Source organism: Narcine bancroftii, chromosome 12, assembly GCF_036971445.1.
Source record: "Narcine bancroftii isolate sNarBan1 chromosome 12, sNarBan1.hap1, whole genome shotgun sequence".
NCBI classification, from domain to species: Eukaryota; Metazoa; Chordata; class Chondrichthyes; order Torpediniformes; family Narcinidae; genus Narcine; species Narcine bancroftii.
The window spans coordinates 67404504-67431487 of record NC_091480.1 but is presented as its reverse complement, the minus strand read 5'-3'; the positions used below and the strand labels follow the sequence as shown (position 1 = coordinate 67431487).

General features: G+C 49.5%; 1 protein-coding gene across 6 annotated transcripts in view; it reads left to right on the top strand.

Moving 5' to 3' along the window:
• The window catches only part of LOC138747444 (RNA-binding motif, single-stranded-interacting protein 2-like), a 227309-nt gene that overhangs the window by 136670 nt on the left and 63655 nt on the right, over positions 1–26984 (top strand). For all 6 annotated transcript variants that reach the window (XM_069906672.1, XM_069906668.1, XM_069906667.1 and 3 more), the window contains one exon: positions 18519–18577. In XM_069906672.1, the coding sequence (XP_069762773.1) occupies positions 18519–18577 (59 nt within the window). The remainder of the gene's footprint in view (positions 1–18518; positions 18578–26984) is intronic.

Below are 26984 nucleotides of genomic sequence, written 5' to 3'. Positions count from 1 at the left end.
CATACCTGTCTAGTGAAGCGGGAAAACCTGACATGTGATGCAAACAAATTACTCTCACATCTGCCCTTGGCCGAAGATATGTGTTTAATTGCAAAAAAAAAGTCCAATCAATTAACATATAACATTCCAGGGTCCTTTGGCCCCCGATGTTGTGCTGACCTATAAAACTTACAGTAACAACATGACGCTGGAGGGACTCAGCAGGTCAAACCGTGTCCCTTTATGTAGCAAAGATAAAGATACAGAACCGACGTTTCGGGCTTGAGCCCTTCACCAAGGTCTGAGAAAATGCCGGCAGGCGTCCGAACAACATGGTGGGGGGAGGGGCAGGGGGAGGAGCACGGTCCCACAGGGCAGGAGGTAATAGGTGGAGAAGGGAGGGAGGGCACAGCAGCAAACAAGGGGGGAGGGGGGACGGCTCTGTGACTGGAGAGGGAAGGGGTTGGAGAGCTAGAGGGAAGGAGACAGAGGGATGGGGAAGAGAGGAAGAACAGGGTTTTGAAGGGCTCAGTCCAAAACGTTAGTGCTGTCTCTTTATCTGTGCTGTATAAAGAACACTGTTTGACCTGCTGAGTTTCTCCAGCATCATGTTTTTACTTCAACCACCTTCTCCACAGACTTTTAGTGTTTCACATAAACTTACACAACCTTCCTTACCTCACACCCATAAATTTTCTTGCATCCATTTGCCTGTTGAAGCTTCTTTTAAAGGACCCTAATGTTCCAGCCTCCACTACCACCCCTGGCAATGCATTCCAGGCCCCCACAACTGTAGGTGTGAAAAAAGCCATACCCCTGACTCTCTCCTCCCCTTGTCCTCTGCTGTTTGCTACTCTCACCCTGAAGAAAAAAAGTGCTGGCTGTCCACTATCTCTGCCTCTCACTGATTGATCATTCATCTGCGGGGGTGGGGGGGGGGGGAGTTGCAACAGGCCCAAGCACCACCCAGGTGGTCCACACACTCTCTCCGATAAAAGAAGGCCTGATTTGAAGATGAGCTGCAATGATCTTGCCAGCGTCCAGAGGGTCGGCTAGCAGCTGTTCATCAATCCTGAGCACAAAGTTGAATGACCAGCCACTTCTGACATCTCTCTCTCTCGCTCTCTCGCTCTCTCTGTCTCTGCACGACCATCCTTGGAGACCCTGGTCAGGGTCCGATCACTGCAAGGCACCATTTGACTCAATCAATCAGCCCTTGATTACGAACCGCATCTCTGCAGAGGTCGTTTGTGCCCAGCAGGCTGTTAGCCTGAGTCAAACTCCATCTGGTGACCATCTGTTTCCAGCAAACTCCCCACCTCTCCTGCATCTCTGCAGAGTTTAGTTGTTTCAGGATCGAGTCTGTGTCCACTCTCTTATCCCAAAGTCAATTACTCCAAACCTTGCATGCTCTGAGAAAACATAATAAACGCTAGTGAGAGCCAACACTTCAGCTGCCATGTCCTGTGTGTCTCTGTGCAGGCCATGCCTCCAGTTCCCATCGGTTACTCAAAAGACAGCTGTAATCCTTTGACCTCCACGGAAAGGTTATATTTGAGAGAACATGACAGACCATTGCTTCTGCTTAATTTACAAGGCTGATTTTTCTAATCAGAGACAGAAACCAAGCCGAACTTTTGTGGGGCAGAAATGCACTCCGTCCTATTACACGTGATTAACAAGTTAACTCTCTGTTCTTCCCCGTCCAGATGTTCCTCTGCATTTTGTCTCCTGTTTCTGTGTTGATTTCTTCCCTGGTTCTGGTATTAAGTCACTGCCTGGTTGCGTGTTAAGTTTAATTTTGGACATACAGCCCGGGAATAGGCCCTTCTGGCTCATGAGCCCGTGCCGCCCAATTAAACCCCATGTGACCAATCAACCTAACAAACCCTTGGTACATTTTTGGAGGGTGGGAGGAAACTGGAGCCCCAGGACACGCAGACACGGGTAGAACATAGAAACTCCTTACAGACAGCGGCCAGGTTCAAACCTGGGTCGTTGGCGCTGTGATAGCGTCGCGCTCACCGTGTTGTAGCCTGATACTGTTGTTGAGTTGCTCCCTGACAATGTTTGCTGAATGGGTTTTCCCAGGGGCTCCGGTTTCCTCCCACCCTTCAAAAACATTCCAGGGGGTGATGTAGGTCAATGGGGTGTAATTGGGCGGCGCGGGCTCGTGGGCTGAAAGGGCCTGTTACCGCGCTGTGAATTCATTCAGGCAGAAGCTGTTCAAACCGTTGAGTCTGTGCTTGACTCCCCAGACTCTTCTCATGCACCCCATTCAGTCATGGCGGCACAGTTGGCACAGCGGTTAGCACAATGCCTTTACAGCACCAGCAATCAGGACCAGAGTTCGAATCCCGCGCTGTCTGTAAGGAGTTTGTACATTCTCCCCATGTCTTCAAGGGTTTTCCCCGGAGGGGGGCTCCGGTTTCCTCCCACCGTTCGAAATGTACCGGGGTTGTAAGTTAATGTGGTGTAATTGGGTGGCACGGGCTTGTGGGCCGGAATGACCTGTTACCGTGTTTAAATTTAAATTTAAAAAATTCTTATTCTTTTATCATATATTGGCACTTTTGCTATCACTGATTGCCCCTTGAGAAGGTTGGGGCAAGAATTCACCTTGAACCGCTGCAGTCCTTCTGTTGAAATGCTCTCACTGTGCCGCTGGGGAAGGAATTTACCCCCCAAGTGACAGTGATAGAGCAACGATATATTTTCATTTCAGGGTGCTGTGTCAGTTGGCATCGTAAACCCAATTGATCCGATTTAATTTTTTCACACACTCCCATCAACTCTACACTCCCACCCCCCACAGATTCTAACCTTCACCCACAGACAAGGGGCAATTTAGAGCATTCGTTGACACATCTTTGGGATGTGGGAGGAAGCCAGAGCACCCAGAGGCGATCCACGCGGTCGCAGGAAGAGCGTGCAAATGCCACACAGACAGCGCCGGAGGTCAGGATTGAACTAAAGTCTCCGGAGCCGAGAGAGAGTGGCTCAAAGACACCCTGAGCTTGAAGGCGAACCTGCAGGTGGTGGCGTTCCCCTGCACCTGCTGGTGCAGATAGATTGGGTGGTTAATGACTGATTTGGAACTCCCTTCCTTGCTTAAATTTCCAATTTAACTTTAAATGTTTAATTTTAGACATACAGGTCATTTTGGCCCATGAGCCCGTGCCACCCAATTGTACCCAATTAGCCTACAACCAACCCCCTGGTACGTTTTGAGTGGTGGGAGGAAAACGGAGGGGGGGTGAACCCCACGCAGACAAACTCCTTACAGACAGCACAGTATTTGAACCCTGATGACAGCGCTGGAACAGCGTTGCGCTAACCACTGCGCTAACTGTGCTGGCCTCATTGTGGACAGGATATCCCACTTTGTCAAGTCAATGCAGCCAGTGCTGCAGCTTTACAGGGCTACTTTGGATAGTTTAAAGCGACTTTCAGGTGGAATAGCTGGGAGAATGTGGCTCCGGAGCCGGCTGTGGGTGTGTGCGAAGCGACATTCAGGTGGCAGTGCTGAAGGCGCTGTCATGGCACCTGAAAGGTCCGCAGCGGGGAGAGGCGCCACGGAGCAAACGCCGGCTCCTGTCGACTGTGGCCGTAGTCCCGCCCTCTTTCAGGTGCCTAGGGGGAGTGCTCGGAAGCGGAGAATACACCTACCCGAGGAGGGTTGGGTAAGTATTCCTCGGGTCAGGGTTCTCTGCTTTCAGATGGCCTCCCAACAGCCGCATTAGGGTATTTTAGGCAGCTTTACATTGGGGTATTCTGGCCACCTGAAAGCGGCTTAAGACAGCTACTCTCAACAGATCAACCCCCCCCCCCACCCCACTGCCCCTGCCCCTGCCCCAGGGGAGCACATTTAAAGGGGGGGGCACAGACTGAAATCATAAAATATTTTTTCTTGTTTCTGTATCATCGGCAGAAGTACGGAAGAAACCAATTAAACGTGACTCTTTCACAGGGATGGGGGGCCCATAAACTTTGAGCAGAATCTTAGTGGGGTGGGGGTGCCAGAGCCAAAAAAAAAATGGTTGAGGATGGCTAGTTTAAAAGCAGATCCCCAGGTCTGTTTGCGTTGTGGCATAGCTCCGCTCTCTGGCGACCTCTCCTGAACGGCGTAGGTCAGACCTAGAAACGAGGGGGCGGTGAGCTGGCTGAGAGACCTGCAGGTCCGGCGTGAGAGATCGAATCCAGGACTGACAAACCCCCTCCTGTGCAGGAGGTGCAGCCCTCCACAGACTGTGCCTGCTCACAAGAAGTTGGCTGTGCCACAATTAATCACTGAAGTAAACTGTAATTAACACCAAGCCATTCAAAAAAGAACATGAGATCACATGGGCGCCTTCCTTGAATGAGTCATTCAGGAAACTTGTACACACTATCGAGGCTGCAGCTGATGAGAACAGGAAATATTTTTGCACGTGACAGGCCTTATTTATAAAGCCTTGTGATTGATTCAGCACAGTTAATCTATTCCCTCTTGGGAAAGAAGGATGGGGGGGCACACAAAGTAAACTTGCTTTTTTTCAGGCATTCAGCTGCCTGTCGGAATGGGGGACAGGGTGGAAGGGGATCCTGTCCTGTGTGAGGTGCCCAAGAACGCAGTCACGTTTGGCATGGTTCCGCTGAAAGGCCTGGCCATCCTTCCCCCCCCCCTCGTTTGAGGGGCCTGGTCACGATTACCAAGGCCCCTCCCGATCTGTTTCCGCTGCCAGAAAGCAGCCTCTCTGTTGCGGATTGGTCCTCCACGTGAGTTTAGGCCAGTCAATCCGGAGTGGTCAACAAGAAAGTGTGCGGGTGCTGGGGTCGAGCCCAGTACCCAAGCACGCTGGAGAAACGCAGCGGGTCACGCAGCATCCAGAGGAAGTAAAGGGTCACCGATGTTTTGGACCAGCAGAATTTAAAGTTCCCCGCCTCCCCCTCCCCCCTCCCTCACCACCAGCTGTGGTAGGACTCGAGCCTTGATCGGTTTGTGCCTTCACAAACAAACCTGCACAATTGATCAAGGAACTGAACACCTTGCATTCCCCCATTGGCGTCACTCCACTGGGCTGGTTCCCACACTTAAAGGTCCTCCCTGCTCTTCTGTCCTGAAGGCCATGGGTCTTGCGGTGAATCCGCAGTCCTCTTTTGGCCACTGGTGGCTGCGCAATGTTGGCATGTCCAGTCAACAGCTGACTCCGTCTTAAATCTACTCCCCTGAATCTTGAGGCTATGCCCCCCCCCCCCCCGAACTCCCCCAGTTCTAGTCTGACCTACCAATGGAAACAATCTCCCTGTTTCTATTTATTTCCTTTCACAATTTTACAGGGGCGGTGCAGTTGTGGTGGGGGGTGTCGTTTAATGAGGTGTAAATTGGGCGGCATGGGCTCGTGGGCTGAAATGGCCTGTTACCGCGCTGGACCGTCTACATTTAAATTTAAAATAACATGTTTGTAAAAAATCCCCTCTCAGTCTTCTCAACCCCACTGAGTGCTGTCAGAGGACTCAATCTCTCCTTATTGGCTCAACCCCTTCATCTCCTGAACCAACCTAGTGAAACCTCTCTGCACCACCTCCACAGCCAGTCTATCCTTTCTCTATCAAGGAGACCAGAACCGCACGCAGTGTTCCACGTGCGGTCTCGCTAGGACCCTGCCCAGTTGCAGCAGGACCTCCCTGCTCCTACATTTAACCCCTCCAGCGATGACGGCCAACATTCCATTTGCCTTCTTGATGACCTGCTGCACCTGCAAACCAACCTTCTGTGATTCATGCACAAGCCCTCCCAAGTCCTTCTGCGCAGCAGCTGCTGCAATCTTTCACCATTTAAATAATAATCAGATTGACTATTTTACCTTCCAAAGTGGACAACCTTGCATTCACAATTTAGCCTATCTAAAGTTAAACAGGAAAGTCTGCAGATGCTATAATTGCAGTGTAGTGCGCAAAGGTGCTGGTGAAACTCAGCAGGTCACGCAATATCTACAGGAAGCCAAGGGGAGCCAACGTTTCGGGCCTGAGCCCTTCATCAAGGTGTGAGCGAAAAGGACCCTGAATTGCATGTGGAGTGGGAGTGGGGGGTGGGGTTGCGAGAGGAGGAGGAAGGAAGGACAGGGGAGGAATACAGGCCAACAGGGAAGAGGATGGGAGGGTAGGAGAGAGAAACGAGCCAAGATAGCAGGGGGAGGGTTTAGCTCTCTGAATGGAGAGGGAAGGGAGGGTGGGGATCTGGAGGGAAGGAGACAGAGGGATGGGGAAAGGGAGAGACTCTGGGGAGGGGTTTAACAGAAACTGGAGAGGTTGATGTTCATTTAGTTGGGTGAGGAGTAAAAACCTTTAAATTGGTGGAGCAACACCTAACATTCCGTCTGGACACCCAGATACTCCCGCCCCTCCTCTCATCCCACCCACTTTTATTTGGGCGCCTCCCTGCTTTTTTGCTGGTACTTGATGAAGGGCTCAGAACCAAAACGTAAAAGAGAGCTGAGAATATTTACTCGGATGTTGCCTGGACGTCAGGGACGGAGTTACAGGGAAAGGTTCAACAGGTTCGGGACTTTATCCCCTGAAGATTTACTGAGACATTGCCTGGACATCAGGGAGTGAGTTACAGGGAAAGGTTCAACAGGTTCGGGACTTTATCCCCTGAAGATTTACTGGGATGTTGTCCAGACGTCAGGGACTGAGTCACAGAGAAAAGTTCAACAGGTTCGGGACTTTATCACCAGCTGAGTTTCTCCAGTACCTTTGTGTATTGCACTTCACCTGTCCAGTATGGTTTTCTTAGACTGCAATATTGGGAAAACCGAGGGAAAAAATGAATGTAATTACTGCCCATCTGGTCGTTCACACTGGGCGCCTTTTTAGACTCTTAAGTCCCTGAATGCAACAGTCCTGGTGGTTGGCCATACAGTTGAGAGAGTGACCATCAATGGATTTTTCCGGTACGATTTACACTGCAGGCTTCCTCCAAAAAGTTGTAGAGGTCCTGCAGGATACATCGCGGGGCACGAATTGACTCAGAATTCCTGCAAGTTGCTTTTTAGACTAGCTGTGCAGTGGCAAAATTCCGTGATTGTGCCGTTACATGCCTGTAGTCTAAAAACCATATATATCTCTGCGTCCTCCAGGCACTTTGCTTTTCCACTCAGTTTAATGTCATAAGCAAGCTCAAGTGCACAGCACGATGTTCCCTCCTTCAAATAATTTCTGTGAGCGGCACAGGCTTGGTCCTGATCCTTGCAAAACTCAATGCCAACCAGAGAAATTCCCTTTCACCTCGACTCTCTGTCCCCTCACCAGCAGGACTCTGCAGTGGTTCTAGAAGGACAGCGTGGTTAGCGCAACACTGCTGCAGTGCCAGCGACCAGGTTCGAATCCCGCGCTGTCTGTAAGGAGTTTGTACGTTCTCCACGTGTCTGCGTGGGTTTCCCCCGGGGGCTCCAGTGTCCTCCCACCGTTCGAAAACAGACGGGGGTTGTAGGTTAACTGGGGTATTTGGCCAGCACGGGCTTGTGGACTGGAAGGGCCTGTCAACTGTCCTGTATGTCTAAATTTAAAAAAAATTCAAATGCTTGCTTGCCAGTAACACCTCCATCCCAGGAATGATTTCACATTTGATTAAGGTGACTCACCACATCACGGGGGACCTCATGTTTCCTTTTTTTTCATCTTAAACGAGGCATCGGACAGCTTCACTTCTATTCCTCTTGGGAATTGAGGTTGGGAGGGGTGGGGGAGTTGCACTCTCCTTGCCTCAGCTCCTCACCCCTGCCCCTCCAAGGGAACGTTTTAATGATGCTTCACCCGTTTCCCCTCCAGATGGATCGGTGGAACAAGGTGGCTCAGTTGATCCACAACAGATTTTTCTGCTCTTCAGAAAATTGTCGGCTGTGGGATCTTGCTGTGCCTAGATCATCTGGCACACCCCCCGCATTCAAAAAAGACCTTGTTGGCCTGTCGTAAAAACACAAATTGCAGATCAAACAGTGTCCTTTATGTAGTAAAGGGAAAGATACAGAACCGACGTTTTGGGCTTGAACCCTTCATCAAAGTGTGAGAAAATGCCGGTAGGCATCTGAACAAAAGAGTTGGGGGGAGAGAGGGGAGTGGCAAAGGCAGGAGATGATAGGTGGAGAAAGGAGGGAGGGGACAGCAGTGATCAGGGGGAGGAGGGATGGTTGAGTGGGTGAAAGAACTTGAAGGACAGGTAAAGGGTCATGTTCCCCTGACTTCCTCCTGAAGTCCACAATCATCTCCTTAGTTTTGCTGACGTTGAGCGCAAGATTGTTGTCGTGACACCATTCAACGAGCTGATCTCTCTCCCTCCTGTACGCCTCCTCATTGCCGTTTGTGATTCTGCCGACAATTGTGGTGTCATCAGCAAATTTGTAGATGCCATTGGAATTGTGCATGACCACACAGTCACGGGTATATAATGAGTAGAGCAGTGGGCTAAGCACACATCCTTGGGGAGCGCTGTGTTGATAATCAATGAGGAGGAGACATTCGTTCCAATTTGTACTGACTGTGGTCTTCTGATGAGAAAGTCAAGGATCCAGTTCCAGAGTGAGGCACAGAAGCCTAGAGTTTGTAGGTGATTGATTAGCACTGAGGGAATAATGGTGTTGAAGGCCAAGCTGTAGGCGATGAAGAGCAGCCGTATGTGTGAGTTGCTGTTTTCAAGGTGATCCCGAGCTGAGTGGAGAGCCAACAACATCACATCTGCTGTGGAACGATAGTGACGACTGCCGAATTGTTGTGGGTCCAGACCTTTGCTTAGGTTGGTGTTAATTCAGGCCATGACTTGCCTCTCAGGAAGTTTGTCATCCTTCCTCAGTAACCTCGCAGCCCCTTGCTCAACATAATTTCATATCCTTCTGACGTAAAACCATTCAATAAATTTTGCTTCTATGCCCTCTGTGAGTGTTTCAATGACTCATAGGCCCTCAGAGAGAATAAAAATCACCTCATCTCTGTATTAAATGTACAACCCCTCCGTTTCAAAGAGTGAACCCTCGTTCCAAATTTTCTCACAAGATTACTTGTCAAGACCCCTCAGGATTTTATCTGTTTCAATTACGTCCCCTCTCACTCATCGAAACTCCATGGCATGGCATAGCCAGGCATTAGTCTGGTAAGGCTTTACTGAACTGTTTCCGATACATAAATAAGGAGACTAATGCTGTATTACATGCTCTAGATGTGACCTCACCAATGCCAGGACATCAAAGGTTATGGGGAGAAGGCCAGGCAGTGGGGCTGAGTGGGGAAATGGATCAGCTCACAATTGAATAGTGGGGCAATCTCGATGGGTTGAATAGCCTATTCCTGCTCTTCAAATCACTTGCATACAAGATTCAAGATCCAATTTATTAACATTGTAATAAAACAGCGTCATATTACATCAAATTGATTTTGCCTGCTGTAAGGCAGACAGATTTGCCATCGATAGACATTGCCTGAAGAGCATCTTACAGTCAGAGAAAGAGAAGCAAAAGAGAGAGACCCCCGCCCACCCTGCCCCCAGTCACCTAGTGTCCATAGATTCGCCTCCAGCACTTCTGCAGCCACTCAGAGTCCAGACCAAACCATTGGTGACCCAAACTCCAGATCTAATCCTCCGACCCAGTCAGGAACCCTTCAGCGCTCTCCCACCCCCATCCCCACCCGCATCCCGGTTCTGATACCTGGTACCCCTTCAGCCAGTTTCGAGCCAGTCTCCGGCAGGGCACAGCCCGGTGTGAGTCCCCCGACAGTGGTTTCCAGCAGCCCGCACAACCTCCATGGGTTCCTCGCCTTGCGTCGTCAGCAGCCCCGCCAGATGCAAGGGTCTTTCAGCCACCCTCACCGGTCAGCCATCCCGTCCCGTGGATCATCTCTGCTTGTCCTTCTCAGAATGGGGTGGGGGGTGATCTCCCCATTTTCTGGTGCCCTGTTCCAGTCCTCCGCTCCCCTGGAGTCTGTAACCCCTCGTGGCTGACCCCGCATAAGCCCTCTGAGAACCATCCACCCAGACCCTTGATCGCTCTGTTTTGGGAACTCTATAATTTCTCACCATCCTTTTCCTGCTTGCCAATTTCACATTTTCCCACGTTGTGCTCCAATTGCCAAATCTTTGCCCATTTACTTAATGTTTCTATGTCCCATTATAACCATATAACATTACAGTACGGAAACAGGGCATCTCGACCCTTCTAGTCCACACTGATTTAAGTGAACTCCACTAGTCCCACCCACCTGTTCCCTGTCCATAACCCTCCAATCCCCTCACATCCGTGCACCCATCCAACCTTCTCTTCAATGACAAAATTGACCCAGCTGCCACCACCACTTCCGGAAAGTTGTTCCACTCAGCCACCCCTCTCTAAGTGAAGAAGCTTCCTCTCATGTTACTGCTAAACCTTTGCCCCCTAACCCTTAACGTCACCCCTCGTTCCAATCTCACCTACCCTCAAGGGGAAGAGCCTATTCACATTTACTGTATCCTCCCTCATAATTTTAAAAACCTCTATCAAATCCCCCCTCAACCTTCTACGCTCCAATGCCTGGATTCTGCAATCCAGGCAACATTTTAGTAAATCTTCTCTGCACCCTCTCTATCTTATTGATATCTTTCCTATAATTTGTGGACCAGAACCGCACACAATATTCCAAATTTGGCCTCACCAATGCCTTGAACAGTCTCAGTATCACCTCCCAGCTCCTATATTCTATGCTATGATTTATAAAGGCCAGCCTACCAAATGCCTTCTTCACCACCCTATCTACATGAGAATCTACTTTCAAAGAATGATGAACCGCTATTCCAAGATCTCTCTGTTCCTCAACGCCCTCCCCTTCACTGCATACGTCCTGTTTCGATTATTCTTCCCAAAATGAAGCACTTTATACTTGTCTACATTAAACTCCATCTGCCAACTTTCAGCCCATTTTTCTAAGCCATCCAAATCCTTCTGCAGTCCCCAAAAACCATCCTCACTGTCCACAACTCCCCCTATTTTTTGTATTGCCTGCATATTTACCAACCCAATTTACCACTTCATCATCCAAATCATTAATGTAAATGACGAACAAGAGATCCAACACCGATTTATCCTTGAGGCACACCACTCCATCCTGACAGACAGTTGTCCATCGTGATTCTCTGATGCCTATCTTCTAGCCACCGTTGTACCCATCTGACTATCTCAACATTAATGCCTAGCACCTGACCCTTCCTCACCAACCTTCTATGTGGAACCTTATCGAAGGCCTTGCTGAAATCTATATAGAATACATCTACTGCTCTACCCTCGTCAATTTTCCTAGTCATTTCCTCAAAAAATTCAACAAGATTTTTCAAACATGACCTTCCCCTCCCTCACAAACCCATGTTGGGTGTCTCTGATCAATCCCTGCCCCTCTAGAGATTATCTCTAGGTATACTTTCCATTAGTTTACCCACCACCAATGTCAAACTTACTGGCTGATAAATGCTGGGCCTACACCTGGAGTACTTTTTAAATGGAGGAACCATGTTTGCCACACGCCTATCCCTTGGCACCACATCTTCCTCCAGTGACTGTTGAAAAATCACTGTCAGAGCCTACACTATTTCCTCCCGGACTTCCCTCAAGGTCCTGGAGAAAATCCCGTTGAGACTCGGGAGACTTATCCACCTTTATATACCTCAAAAGTTCCAACACCCCCTCTTTCCTAATCGCTATGTTTTCCATAATTACCCCTTTTGCCTCACTTATCCTACACAATTCCATATCCTCCCTAGTGAATACCGACGAGAAGAACTCATTCAATATCTCCCCCATCTCATTCAGTTCCACACACATTTGTCTGCTCCGATTCGCTAGTGGACCAATTCTATCCTTCACTCTCCTTTTTCTATTCACATATTTGTAAAAACCCTTCGGATTTACTTTCACCCTGTTCGCTATAGCCATCTCGTACCTTCTTTTTGCTGTCCTAATTTCCTTCTTAAGCTTCTTTTTACAATTATAACCTCATGTCTCTTCACAACCGAGGTTCTGATTTATCTTTGGGTCATCAGCAACATTAATAATTGCCTATCTTTATCCAGCAATCTCAGGTTTGCTGATTAAGCTTTACACAGATAGCCTTTCAGTGGAAGGACTTCCATGTGTTTCATCAGTTTCTCATGCTCGAGCTCCTCATGAGACCGCTCCAGAACAAAGCAGGCAAAGTTCTTCAATGCAATGTCATCACGGTCGAAGTAGTAGGACATGGAGAAATAGACGTCGGACGCGTAGACCTCCAGGTTGATACTGAAAGCATTGGCTCTGAGCCTTAAGATTATGTAGCCCCATGATCTCTCTTGCCAATTATTTTAGAATCCTGGTCTTAAAGTCACCCCTTAACCCACACCAGGGAGCTTGCTTCAGTTTGCGCAGAGTAGGGGTCTTGGCCACAGGGGCATCTGAACTCAGAGCCAAAACATGAGGGGTTGTTGGTTAATCTTGGTGAGATAGGGCGGCATGGTTAGTGTCAGCACAACACTACTACAGCGCCAGCGTCCCGGATTCGATTCTAGCGCTGGTCGTGAGGAGTTTGTACGTTCCCCCTGTCCCTGCGTGAATTTCCTCTGGGTGCTCCAGTTTCCTGCCACATACAGGGATTGTAGGTTGGGCTGAATTGGTGAAGTGTGCCGGCCCATCACAGCCGTTGGATTGGACTGGTAACCCCTGGTGAACGTGAGGTACGTGTTCCAGGCCAGACAATGGAATGGAAGGGCATGCCCTGGCCAGAGGGGGAGCATTTAGTCCAGCATGTATATCCAGTGTGGAAGCAAATAAGTAAGAACCTTCCCAACAGTTATAACCCCACATTTGATGAGAATTCAGAACGGTTATTAAAATATTCTTCCACAGACCAATAATGTCACAACTTGCGTTGAGAAAGCAAAAACCACTAAATACGTTAATATCATTTGCAGCTGGAGGTGTAAAATGGGTGGGTCAGGAAGGACTGGCTGCAGCCTCTTTCTTCCTCCAGCAGCTGGAGGGAGACCCTGCAAAATGTACCAAAAGACCCTGCAATGTACCAAAAGACAGAATGCAGTGGGGACTCAGAGGGGCTTTTATGGCAGGCTCCCGTTGAACGTCAGGCGTTCTGCTATTGTTTGGACCAGTGATCCTTGCAATTCATCGTGTCTTTCATTCTGCTGTGGGAGTTGGGTCTCCTTGTCTCGGGCAATGCCAAGAAATCAGAAGGCCAAGAAACTTCAAATTCCTGGGTGTCAACATCTGTCCTGATGCTTCCATGTCGATGCAATCACCAAGAAGTGGCTATACTTCATGAGGAGATTCGGTATGTCACCAAAAGCACTTGAAAATTTCTACAGGTGAAAGTAGAAAATTTCTACATGCAGAGCATTCTGGCTGGTTGCATCACTGTCTGGTACGGAGAAGCCAATGCACAGGACAAGAAAAAGATCTCCAGAGGGTTGTTAACTCAATCTGTGATCGAGGACATCTACGTGAGGCGGTGTCTTAAGAAAGCAGCCTCTATCCTCAAGGTCCCCCACCACCCAGGCCAGCTCCTCTTCACTCTGCTTCCATCGGGGAAAAGGTACAGGAGCCTGAAGACGAGCACCCAGAGACGCAAGAACAGCTTCTTCCCTTCCGCCAGCAGATTCCTATTTTTTTGCCCCATTTATTTCTCTTTGAAATGTTATTTATAGAAACGTTTGCCCTGTGACGCTGCTGCGAAACAACAAATTTCATGACATGTTCATGACAATAAATCCTGGTTCTGATTCTGAAGTTAATTACCACTGGGCACATCTTAAATTAGAGAGATGAGGTCACTCCATTGATTTGGAAAGATTAATTATGAAATTGCTTTTCTCTTTAAGATTTATGTGCACATATTGTGAAGGACACATTCTGAAATGTTGATCTGTGCCAATGGATTATTTCACATCAGAGTTCAAGGCACATTGGCACAATTCCTCCTTCTGTTTGTGGCTGTGTGCCATGGGCAAGATCTGAATGCCGTACCAGTGGAACACAGCGGGTCATTTGTAGTTGGACAGGGGCATACAGAGGCCAGTAGTAATGAAGAAAGGAATAGCAATGGGGTGTGAATGAAAGGGGAATTGGACATGTTGCTCACATGCGCCGTCTGCCTTTGACTTTCCTTGTTGTAGATGGTGTGGCTTTGAACTTGAGTTTGTTCACCGTTGCACATATCAAGGTGCTGTGATTAAGTTTTTTGCGAGCATTTGACTGGAACATCTCACAATAAAACACAGTACAGAAATGCAGAGTTGCAGAGACCAATACGAGCAGAGAGAGACCAATACGGAGCAAACACAGCTTCATGTTACTGGTGCAGGGTTCTTGCAGGAGTCCGATAACTGTGGAAAAGAAACTGTCCTTAATATGGTGCTGCGTAATCTCACACTCGTTAATCTCAACAGGGGAGGAGGGTGGTGGTGAAGAGTATGGCAAGGGGTGGGGCAAGTCTTTTAATATGTTAGCTTCTTTTCCAAGACAGTGGGAGGTGAAGACAGAGTTGATGGAGGGACGGGGTGTGATGAGGTGTAGACGGGGTCGATGGAGGGGAAGGGGTGTGTGTGATTGATCCACATTCACAAAACTGTGCAGTTCGTTGTGGACTTGCGCGGAGCAGCTCCCGTCCCACACAGTGATGCACCCTGACAGGATACTTCCACCAGTGCATGTGCAGAAGTTGTTCAGGGATGCAGGTAACATGCCGAATATCCTGAGGTAACAGAGGTGCTGGAATGCTTGCTTGGCCATTGTGTTGAAGTGGCTGGTCCAGGACACATCACTGGGAGATATTCCTGGTGACATGGAGGCTCCAGGACAGATCCTCAGAGAGGATGACACCCAGAAATTAGAGGTTCTCGACCCTCTCCATTGCTGACCCCTTGATGAGGACTGGGTGGTGTTCCCCTGAGTTCCTCCTGAAGTCCACAATCATCTCCTTGGTTTTGCTGACATTGAGCGCAAGGTTGTCGTCATTACAACATTCAATGACCTGATCTATCTCCCTCCTGTACGAGGAACTTACAGCTGTCAACCATCTCCACCTCAGCACCAATGATGTGGTCCAGGGAGCGAGCTCCACCCTGTTCCCGAAGCCTCGAACCAGCTCCTTGGCTTTGCTAACATTGAGGAAGAGATGTGCTGACGCCCAACCATGACTCCCCGTACCTCCCTTCCATATTGGTGCTGCAACCTGTTACAGCCTTAATGATCTGGATTTGATTTGTGTGCTGTTGGTATGTTCTCTGTGTGTGTGTGTGTGTGTGTGTGGGTGTGGGTATGGGTTTTCCCCGGGGGCTCCAGTTTCCTCCCACCAATCGAAATGTACGGGGGGGGTGGGGGGTGTAGGTTAATTGGGTGTAATTGGGCAGCATGGGCTCGTGGGCCGAAAGGGCCTGATCCCGTGCTGAATATCTACATTTAACGTTTCAAAATAATCCAACACGTCATTGTTAGAGATCTCACCTACGACGGAGGCACGAATTTATGGATGGAGTTGGAGTGGTGTTTGATACCCAGTCAAGGGGTATTGAAGGGGGTTGAGTACAGGCCCTTATGGGACCCCAGTGTTGAGGATGATCGTGGAGCAGATGTGAGCAGTGCTGTCAGGGTAGCCTGCGCTGGTAAGTGTGGTACATTCTGTGGATGGTACACACTGCCATCACTGTGTGCCAGTACTGGAGGGAGTGAGTGTTCAGGGTGATGGATGGCATGTCAATCAATTGGGCTTCTTATAACATAATAAACAGGAGCAGGAGTCGGCCATCCGGCCCGTCAAGTCCAGCTCCGTCATTCAGTGCGATCACGGCTGATCTGATGATGGGCTCTTCTCCTCCGACCTACCTTTTTCCCACATCCCTTAATTCCCCGACTGTGTAAAAATCTATCCAACCTTATCTTAAATATATTTACTGAGATCACCTCTGCTGCTTCAATGGGCAATGAATTCCACGGATTCCCCACCCTCTGGGGAAAACAGTTCCTCCTCATCAGAATCAGGATTTATTGTCATGAACAAGTCATGAAATTCGATATTTTGTGGCAGCGTCACAGGGCAAACATTCATATTATAACCATCTTACAACATTACTATAAAAAATAAAAATAATAGTGCACCAAAAGTGAGGCCGTGTCTGTGGTTCATTGTCCATTCAGGAATCTGATGGCGGAGGGGAAGAAGCTGTCCTTGTGCCGCTGAGTGCTTGTCTCCAGGCTCCTGTACCTTTTCCCCAATGGTAGCAGAGTGAAGAGAGCCTGGCCTGGGTGGTGGGTGGGGGGGGGGGGTCTTTGAGGATAGAGGCTGCTTTTTTAAGACACCCCCTCTTGTAGATGTCCTTGATGGCGTGAAGTCTGGTGATGTGATGATGCCGGCTGAGTTAACAACCCTCTGGAGTTTATTCTTGTCCTGAGAGTTGGCACCTCCGTACTAGACAGTGATGCAACCAGCCAGAATGCTCTCCATGGTCTACCTGTAGAAGTTTTCTTCGATGGCGTACCGAATCTCCTCACAAAGTATAGCCGCTGGCAAGCCTTCTTTGTGATTGCATCAATGTGGAGGCTTCAGGACAGATCCTTGGAGATGTGCACACCCAGGAATTTGAATTTCTTGATCCAGTCCACTACTGACCCCTCGATGAGGACTGGATCATGTTCCCCTGACTTCCTCCTGAAATCCACAATCATTGGTGTTAGCCCATTGCCCGTGACTGCGTGGCCAGGCACAATTCCAATGCCATCTACAAATTTCTCGATGACACCACAGTTGTCGGCAGAATCACAAACGACAATGAGGAGACGTACAGGAGGGAGATAGATCAGGTCATTGAATGTTGTAATGACGACAACGTTGCGCTCAATGTCAGCAAAACCAAATAAATGATTGTGGACTTCAGGAGGAAGTCAAGGGAACATGACCCAGTCCTCATCAAGGGGTCACCAATGGAGAGGGTCAAGAAACTCTAATTTCTGGTGTCAACCTCTCTGAGGATCTGTCCTGGAGCCTCCATGTCACCAGCAGCTATACTTTGTGAGGTGTTTGAGGAGGTTCAGAAGACTCTCGAAAACTTCTACAGGTGGACCATGGAGAACATTCTGGCTGGTTGCATCACTGTCTGGTATGGAGGTGCCAATGCTTAGGATAAGAATAAACTTTAGAGGGTTGTTAACTCGACCTGCAACATCACAGGCACCAGACTTCATTTTATCAAGGACATCTACATGAGGTGGTCTCTTAAAAAAGCAGCCTCTGTCCTCAAAGACCCCCCCCCCCCCCCACCACCACCCAGGCCATGCCCTCTTCACTCTGCTACCATCGGGGAAAAGGTACAGGAGCCTGAAGACGAGCACCCAGTGGCACAAGGACAGCTTCTTCCCCTCCGCCATCAGATTCCTGAATGAACAATGAAGCAGAGACTCTTCCTCACTTTGACCTTTTTGTGATCTATTTTTATTTATTGTTGTAAGGTGGTTTATAGAAATGTTTGCCCTGTGATGGTGCTGCAGAACAACAAATTTTGAGACTTGTTCATGACAATAAATTCTGATTCTGATATGAGGTATTTCAGACTGGGATGGTCACTTTGTGCACAACCTGCTCCCATGAAGAATAATGAGATAAACAGCCTGATAATAAGGAGTTTGTTGAGGGATAATGTTCCCCTCTCTTGGAAAGAGCACAGTAAGATCTCTTGCACCATCCCCCCCCCCCCCAACCCCCACCCCAGATGGGACCACTGTTTAATGTCTCATCCCAGAAGGAGCAGGTGCTTTGTAGAGGGTGCAGAGGAGATTCCCCAGCATCTTGTCTGGATTGAAGGACATGTCATATGAAGCAAGGTTGACTGAGCTTTGGAGCAACAAAGGATGGGAGGTGTATAAGATTATGATGGGCTTGGGTTGGATGGACTGCCAGCACTTTTTCCCTGGATATAAGAGGGCCTCTCTATAAGGTGAGTGGAGGAAAATAAGTGGGTGCCTGGAATGCTTTCCCGGGGTGGTGGTGGAGGCTGGAACATTAGGGCCATTTAAGAGTCTCTTAGAGAGGCCCAGGGATGGAAGAAGCATAGAGGGTTACGGGAGGATTACATTGTGGGCTGAAGGGGCTGTACCCTTTCAGCACACTGATGGAGAAGCAGTCCAGTTTATTTCACTTGAGCATTTGGAACGGGATTTGAAGTTGCAGAGTTTTGTCTCAGAGATGCAGGTGTGAAAGTCAACACGCTGGGCAAGGACTTCTGCATTGGGAAGAGTCAAACACGAAAGGCTGCAGACGCTGTGATTGTAGTAAAAACACACGGAAATGCTGCAGGAACTCAGCCGGTCTCGCAGTGTCCACAGGAGAGAAAAATCCATTGCCGACGTTTCGGGCCTGAGCCCTTCTTCACGGAAGAAGCCGTGAGACCGGCTGAGTTCCTGCAGCATTTCCATGTGATGTAATTCACGCCTCAATGGCAAGAGCAGGAAGCCCAGATGCTTCATTCATCTTTGCTGTCTCTCAATACCTCTTTTGCTTTTTAACAGATATGGCAAAATCGTTTCCACAAAAGCCATTTTGGACAAGACCACCAACAAGTGTAAAGGTAGGAGACTCCACCTCCACAGTGTTTGACATTTCCCGCCAGTTTCTGGGGAGGGGGGGGACACAAGCTCGAAGAACCTTCCCCGCCCCTGCCACCCCCTCGCCCTTTCTGCCTGAACTCTTCGCAGCGGTCTTTCCCAGTCTCGGCATTTTAGTGGAGGTCAACCAGAGGTGGCAGCAAGGCTGAGGAAGGCGGCAGAAACACTTGCAGTGGGGTCTTGGTGGCAGGCGCTCACATTAGATGGCCAGATGACATGCAGTGCAGGAACGAAGTGAAGAAGAGAGGTGATAACCATGCGGTTTGTTGTGATGGGTGCATTTCCCCTTTGAACAGAATCAGCCCCGATCCTTAAGAGGGTGAAGCCACAATATGGTTGCAAACAAGACAGGCTCTGGTAACTGTTGACTATTCTGTGAAACCCTTTCAAGGAGCTATTTCATGAAGAATATATAGTGTATATGCTCGTGTAATAGTTGACCCCCCCCCCCCTTCTTTTATTGTCCCCAAAATTGCCTGTTTTCCATGTGATCCATGTAAACGTCAAACCTCCCCTCCTATTTTTGCCCCCAATTGTCTGCCCAACTGAGCTCCCAATGCTCCAATCGCACATCCATCCTCACCCCGGCCACCCGCCCAACCAAGCTCCTGATGGTCCGACCACGGATCCGAGCACCTGACAGCCTGAGCACGTGGCTCCGGTCGTCCATCCGAGCTCACAACGCCCCAAATGCGGACTTACCACCCAGTCCCGGCCATCCAAGCTCCTGAGCGATGCAGGTACTGACTGTGGTCAAAAGTATGACCCGTGTCAAAGTCGACCCCCTCCCCCTTAAATTTGACCCGAAAAATTGGTCCAAGTAACTCAACTATTTCACGAGTACATACGTTCCCTGGCCTTTGGTTGAAATGACATGGTGAGATACCAGCAATGTAAATCTGTTCCATTTTAAATGTTCTGTTTTTTGAAAGTGTTAACAACAACAACTTGCATTTACATTGTGCCTTTAACAGGTGCTTCACAGGAGGGTAATTGGAAACAAAATTTGACACTGAGCCAACAGGGCAGGCCTAAGACAACGGTTTTAAGGGGAGGTTCCTCTGATGAGCACAAAGTCGGGAGGTTTGGAGAGGGAACACCGAGCTTGGGGTTAGGAGTCACAGAAGAGTGATGGAATGATTAAAATTGAGGTGGGAGAAGGTGAACCCGTGGAGGGATTTGATCAAGAGGGAGGAAGAGCAGTGCTGGGGTTACCTCAAGCCCGAAATGGTTAATGCACGCTTCTCATTCGGTGGGAGTGGGTCATGACCTTTACATCCTTTGGCGTCATTTGGAAGTACAAATGCTCTGATCGCCAGGAAAGGTTGGATGAGCTCCAGTTCTATTGGCACAGACTTGGGCGGGGAGGAGGGTGGTGGGGAACTGGCAAGCAGTCCATACAGCAACGTGCCACGATTGCAAGAATGCCACGATTGCAGCCTCCAGAGTCAGTCGGTGGTGGGGGTGGGGGGGGGTTCTTATTCGACAGGGCGAAGGGAAAGCCCCGTCTTCCCACCATGAAGCACACCTCTCCCCTTTCACTCCCATTGCCCGCTAAAAACAGCCTTGTCCATCCCTCCCCCCCCCCCCCCTCCCTCAACCCAGCACGGGTGTCAGATGTTCACTGAACTGAATTCCAAAGGCATATCGTTTGAATCAAAAGCACACTCTGCATTCCTAGGATTCCAGCCATCCACAGAACACAAGGGAGGTCCCAGCTGTACAGCTGTGTTGGTGGGGTGGGGGAGAAGGGGGGAGAGAGAGAGAGTGAGAGAGAGAGAGAGAGAGAGAGAGAAAGAAAGAGCGTGCGCAATTAGGTTGTTTGAAACATGTACGAGCATCTGTGAGAGTATTTATACCCTTAGAACTCGGTGTTCTTCCAGCAATATTTCCTGTTGAGATTGGCAGGCCGAATTCAGAGTTAGATCCACCTTCAATCCTCCAAGGGTGACAGAAGGGGCCAGTTTTTTTTAAATCCATACGAACTGCATTAGTTCTTGTTTGCTCATTGGCAAACCCAAATAAAGTTGCAGCGGTTTGAATCCCCTGCCCCTGGGGACAACTCTCACCGCGATTAAGAAGCCAACAACCTACCCCGCAGGTCAGGCAAATCCTCAGCGTGGGAAGCTGCGCTGGATCTGCCCTCTGCCCTTCTGATTGCCCCAGCTGCCCCGCTATCAAGCTCTTTTGGGAGTCGGCAAAGGCAAATGACCTCTCATTTTCTTCCCCCCCCCCCCCCCCACCCCACCAAGTTCCCCAATTTTGGCTGTGTTTGGCGATGGGTTTTTTTTTTGAAAACTAGAAGCACTTACGATTTGAAGTATTAAGCATCGGCATATTTTCAGAACTAAGCAACCAGCGTTTGCTTTTTGAAGACCATGCCATCCTTTCATGTGTCATCTTGCCTGGAGCGAAGGGCATGTCGCTATTTAGTTACTAGATGTGTCACAGAATTCCCATCCAGGGCTTTTGCACCCAGCCCGGTCACACTCACCAGTGAACCCATCTGGTCTGGTCCAGAGGATCTTCTGCTATAACGGCAATACTGGTGCTGGGGCAGACCCGTGGGGAGCGGTGACTCAGCGCTCTCCTTCGGGGGCCGACCGCCCAGTGGGACGGCCGTTGGCTCTGCATAGGCTTTAAATGGCCTGTGCCGACGGTGGTTTTATTTAAAATCCTGGGGTCTGGGCCCAATGTGGTTGGCAGCGGCCACAAGAGGTTGCCTAATATTGGCGCAGAGCACCAGAAAATGGGGAGACCCCCCCCGTTTGAGAAGGAGAAGAAGAGGAGATGACGCTTGGGGCGGTGGCAGACCAGTGAGGGGACTCTGTGGCTGAAGAACAGAGTCTGGTCAAAGGACCCGTGCCATGCTGGGGACTGCCGGAGCCTGGCTCGAAACTGGCTGAAGGGGTGGCAGCGGACAGAATGTGAGGGCACTGGAAGCTTCCTGATCCTGTTGGGAGGTTTGCATCTGGAGTTCGGGTTCCTGATGGTTTAGCTGTGTGGCTGTGGGGGCCGTGGGAGTGCTGGAGGTGAATCCATGGACACTCGGTGACTCTGTGGGGAGGGGGGTTGGGGGAGGGGCGCAACACACTCTTTTCCTCTGACTGTAATGGGTGCCGGGCAATTTCTGCTGATGGCGAATCTTTGTCTCTCTCACAGTAGCCTAAAGGAAATTTCATGTAACGTTACATTTTCTGATTTATTAGATTAGCGTACGCCTTTACAGCGCCAGCAATCGGGACTGGACTGGGGTTCGAATCCTGCACTGCCTGTAAGGAGTACATTGTCCCCGTGTCTGCGTGGGTTTTCCCCTGGACTCCGGTTTCCTCCCACCATTTAAAAAGTACTGGCCGGTGTAGGTTAATGGGGTGTAAATTCGACGACATGGACTCATGGGCCAAAAGGACCTGCTACCCTGCTGTTCGTCTACATTTAAATTTAAATAAAGTAATCTTGAATCTTGACCAATTTCTTCGTGAAGTAGATCTGATGGGCATTCTTTCTTTCCCATGTGTCTACCTTCTTGAAGCAGGGCTCAGGCCCGAAACATCGGCAAAGTACCTTTGTCTCTCCTGTGGACGCTGAAAAACTGGCTGAGTTCCTTCAGCATTTCCGTGTGATTTTACCACAGGGGCCTCCCAGTTGACTGAGACCCTGAGCTTAAAATACGCTGATGAAAACCCATTTTCAACCCACAAAGCCCAGATTTCAGTGGGCACTCACTTCTTGCGACAACAAAGTGCAGGCTACTTCCATTTGCTTCAACGCTGCCAGCATCTCAACGCTTGTTGTGCCATGACAGTTTTGTGTTCCATTTGTACAATTACAGCAGACTTCTCCTAAACCAGCATGCAGGAAGAATCTGATTATCCGCCCACCCCCCTTTCTGAAATTGAAAGACGAGCGATTGTCACAATGGAGAGAGATTTTCGAAAAACTCTGATCAATATCGACTTCTCCAGTTTCCGATAATCCCCCACCCCCCCCAGTTTCCTCTTTGCTTTTCCTTATCTCTCTGGCTCCATTCCTCCTCTATTCCTTCCCTTCCTCCTTTCCCACCCTCTCCATCTCCTGATCTAGTTTAATCTAGTTTGATTTCCACCTTTCTCCTGCGGCTTTTCCTTCCTCTTCCCCCTTCTGATGAAGCCGTCTCGTCGCACGGGCTGCAGTGGGAAGGCTTGGGGAGGGGGGCTATTCTTCATGTACAGCTCCAAGCAATGGTCCCATTTAATCAACACTCACACGTGTACAGAGACGGGCCATTGGTACACGTGCGGAGTCACGTCCACGCATAGGCAGTCACACACAGAAGAATATTGCACATTTATACCCATACAAACATGCATGTACATAGTTAGTTTAAAAAATTTAGACACATAGCACAGTAACCAGCCCTTTCAGTCCACACTGCCCAATTACACCCAATTAACCTGCAACCCCCCCGGTATGTTTCGAACAGAGGGAGGAAACCGGAGCTCCCAGGGGAAACCCTTGCAGACACGGGGAATACGTACAAACTCAATACAGACAGCGCAGGATTGGAACCCTGGTCCTGATCGCTGGCACTCAAACAGCATCGCGCCGACCGTGCCACCTTTGTGTGCTTGGTCCTGTATGCACACTCACAGTGGTTCAAAAATCCAGACCGCTCAGGGATTGGGTCAGTCTAGATTTACCAGATTCTTAGGCTGTACTTTTAAAATTCAAATTTATGGAGGAATAAAGAAGAGATGAACAGGTAAAGTTTGGTATTTATTCATCTGTAAAGACAGTGCACTTCATTTATCAAAACAAGTAGTTTTAACCCATTGGACTCCATGTCCCGGTTTCATGGGATGACCAACATGTGCAATACTCCGTCTCCCTGTTTCCTGGGACTGGTTTTACATCCAACCACCAGCTGGTTCGTACTGGTGTTTACCCATGGACCCAGTCTAGAGAATATTCCAGCCGTTTTCACACCGCATTGGAGCAGTGACTGTACTTTGTCCCGGTGAAATTCCTGGGTCTTCAGGATCTCCCACGCCTTTCACACAGCGGTCTAAATTCTTTGGAATTTGCCCTCCCCAGTAATTTAGGGGGAGTCCTGCCCCAAACTGATGGTGCGTTATGCAAATTCACCCCCCCATCTGTTGGTCACTCCCTCCCTCCCTAGTGCCCCCAGCCTTGGCCGCCCATCGCTTGTCACCTGACCCCCGTCCGTCTCTCTCCCCCCCCGAGCTTCAGCACGTCGTGATGGCAGCACAATGCGGGATGAATGGCTGACTTTGTTTCCCATAATCCCTCACGCCACTGGAACCGCTCTGGGAAATTCAGCAGCATGAGGGATTATGGTTAACGAGGACGGCCACTCATCCCTCATTGTGCTGCTGTCACAATGGGCCAAAGCGGTTCGCTGTTGTCAGGCGGTAAGTATCTTTTAATTTTAATTTCCTATGGGATGCAGCATGCAAACGCTGACGTCACGAGGCTTCCCCTGCTCGGCCATTTTCTTTTTCACACCACAGGGAGGGGATGGCCGCAGACCCATTTAAAATTCCCAGGCCGACCTTTTCATACCGCAGGTCCACGGGAGGATTCCCGGGAAAATTTCCGGGGAGTCTCCATTTTACTTCTTCTTCTTTGGCTTGGCTTCGCGGACGAAGATTTATGGAGGGGTAAATGTCCACGTCAGCTGCAGGCTCGTTTGTGGCTGACAAGTCCGATGCGGGACAGGCAGACACGGTTGCAGCAGTTGCAGGGGAAAATTGGTTGGTTGGGGTTGGGTGTTGGGGTTTTTCCTCCTTTGTCTTTTGTCAGTGAGGTGGGCTCTGCGGTCTTCTTCCAAGGAGGTTGCTGCCCGCCGAACTGTGAGGCGCCAAGATGCACGGTTTGAGGCGAGATCAGCCCCCCGGCGGTGGTCAATGTGGCAGGCACCAAGAGATTTCTTTAGGCAGTCCTTGTACCTCTTCTTTGGTGCACCTCTGTCACAGTGGCCAGTGGAGAGCTCGCCATATAACACAATCTTGGGAAGGCGATGGTCCTCCATTCTGGAGACGTGACCCACCCAGCGCAGTTGGATCTTCCGCAGCGTGGGCGGTGTGAAAAGGCCTATTATGAAAGGTTAACAATGGTCGGAGTCCAAAGGGTTAAAGAAGAATCAAGTCAACACTTGACAAGAATGGACACAAAATATTCGCTTGTTGCCGCTGTGCATCGGTGGCGCTTACGCAAGCACATTGAAGCCCGCTAAATTTAAATGGTTTGAGAGTTTTCAAAAAGTCTGGATTCTTGGGTGGTCCAGATTTTTGAACTTCTACTGTACATGTATAATGCGTGCACAAGATTTTGCCCTCTGTTAATTGACTTGTTGATCCGTGTAACTAGACCTACACATGATTGTGCTGCAATGAAATTGCAGACGAGCATACATAGGCACATGTGTACACACATGATGGCTGGTGTGGACACGCAAATGTTAACAATCACGTGTGCCAATTGGCATGCATATGTGCAGACATTGAATGCCAACATGCATCCCAATTGGCACATCTCAACATTTCAGCACGTGGACATTTGCAGGCAGATAAAATTCAAGCATGATTAGCTTGCACGTTGCCATGTTTGAATATGCATGTCGGTCAGCACACATGCCTTACACCATCCATTCACACAAATATAGAACAGAGACAGTACATCTAGATGCACAGACATTGTAGGCTGCAGTTAGCTGTGCACGTACTTGAAATACATGCATATTAATGGATGCATGTTTAAATGCACAATCACACATACACTCATGCAGATAGTCAAACATGCAGAGAGAGCAGTAAAACTCGGAAGTCTGCGGACTCTGTGGTTGAAGTAAAAGCACACAATACGCTGGGGAAACTCAGCAGGTCAACAGCGTCCTTTATGTAGCAAAGGTGAAGATACAGAACCAACGTTTCGGGCCCAAGCCCCTCATCATGGTGTGGACAAAATGTCGGCAGGCGCCCGAACGCAAGGATAAGGGGGGAGGCATGATTGCAAAGGCAGGAGATAATAGGTGGAGAAGGAAGGGGTGGTCTTGATGGGATAGTACATGAGGCCATCAACAGACATGTCAATGTGGGAGTGGAGTGTGGACTTGAAATGATCGGCCACTGGGAGGTCTCTGTCATTGGTTGGGACAGAGCTCAGGGGCTCAGTGAAGCTCAGTCTGTGTCCAGTCTCTCTGTGGTAGAGAAGGCCACAAAGGGAGCACCAGACGCAGTAAATCAATCCTGCGGATGACAAGACCACCCGTGAATTGGAGGAACAGTACCTGATTTTCCATCTGGGACCTCTCCAACTGGATGGCATTAATGTCGACTTCTCCGGTTTCTGCTCCCTCCCCTCCCCTTCCCCCGTCTCCTTCCCTCCATCTCTCCACCCCCTTCACTCTCCATTCACAGAGCCCCCCCCCCCACCCCACCCCCCCCCCCCCATTTGCTGCTGTGCCCTCCCTCCCTTATCCACCTATTACCTCCTGCCTGTGGGACTGTGCTCCTCCCCCTGCCCCTCCCTCCACAACTTTGTTCGGGCACCTGCCAACAATTTGTCCACACCTTGATGAAGGGCCAATCCCGAAATGTCGGTGATGTATCTATCTTTGCTACATAAAGGACACTGTGCAATAATAATGGGCATTGACATGCTTATAGATGCACAAGCGGACAGATATGCATGCAGAGTCCACACACTCGTGCATGCAATCATGTGACCACACAGAGAGAAACTTTGCGGTATGAATCACTCAATTGCAATATGCATTCCCCCCACCCCGCTCCTGGCCAGGAGCACTGAGACCAGTTGTACTGCATCGACAGGCCTGACCTACCTGGGACCGGCCCAGTCTGGCTATCTCTGCTCCTTTAATTGGTGAGATCTGGAACATTAACATTTTGCCTCTCTCGGACCTGCCTTGCTGCTGTCTCTCTCCCTTGGTATTAGATTGTAAAAGGAAAGAAGCAACGTTTCAAGCAGCACCCCCTGGCAACGAGAGGCCCTCTCTGATCAGCAGTCAGCGCAAGCCAAGCCCCGCACCAGCTGCCTGCAACTCTCCTCCCATGGCCAGTGGTGAGCCAGGAATGGAGAGTGGCAGGAACATGGCGGCTCCTCTGTGTCCATCTGCATGTTGATAATCAATTGTGCACATTATCTACATGTATATCACACACATGCTTAACTGTCGTGCATGCTTGCAGGATTGAGTGTGCATGCCCATATTGAATGTGTCAATATGACTGTGGGGTCCAGCTACATTTCTACAGGCATGTAATACATTTGCATGATTGGATGTCACCAAGCACGTCTGCCTATCTTTCGGCCTACAAGCCCGTGCCACCCAAATATCCTGATTAACCT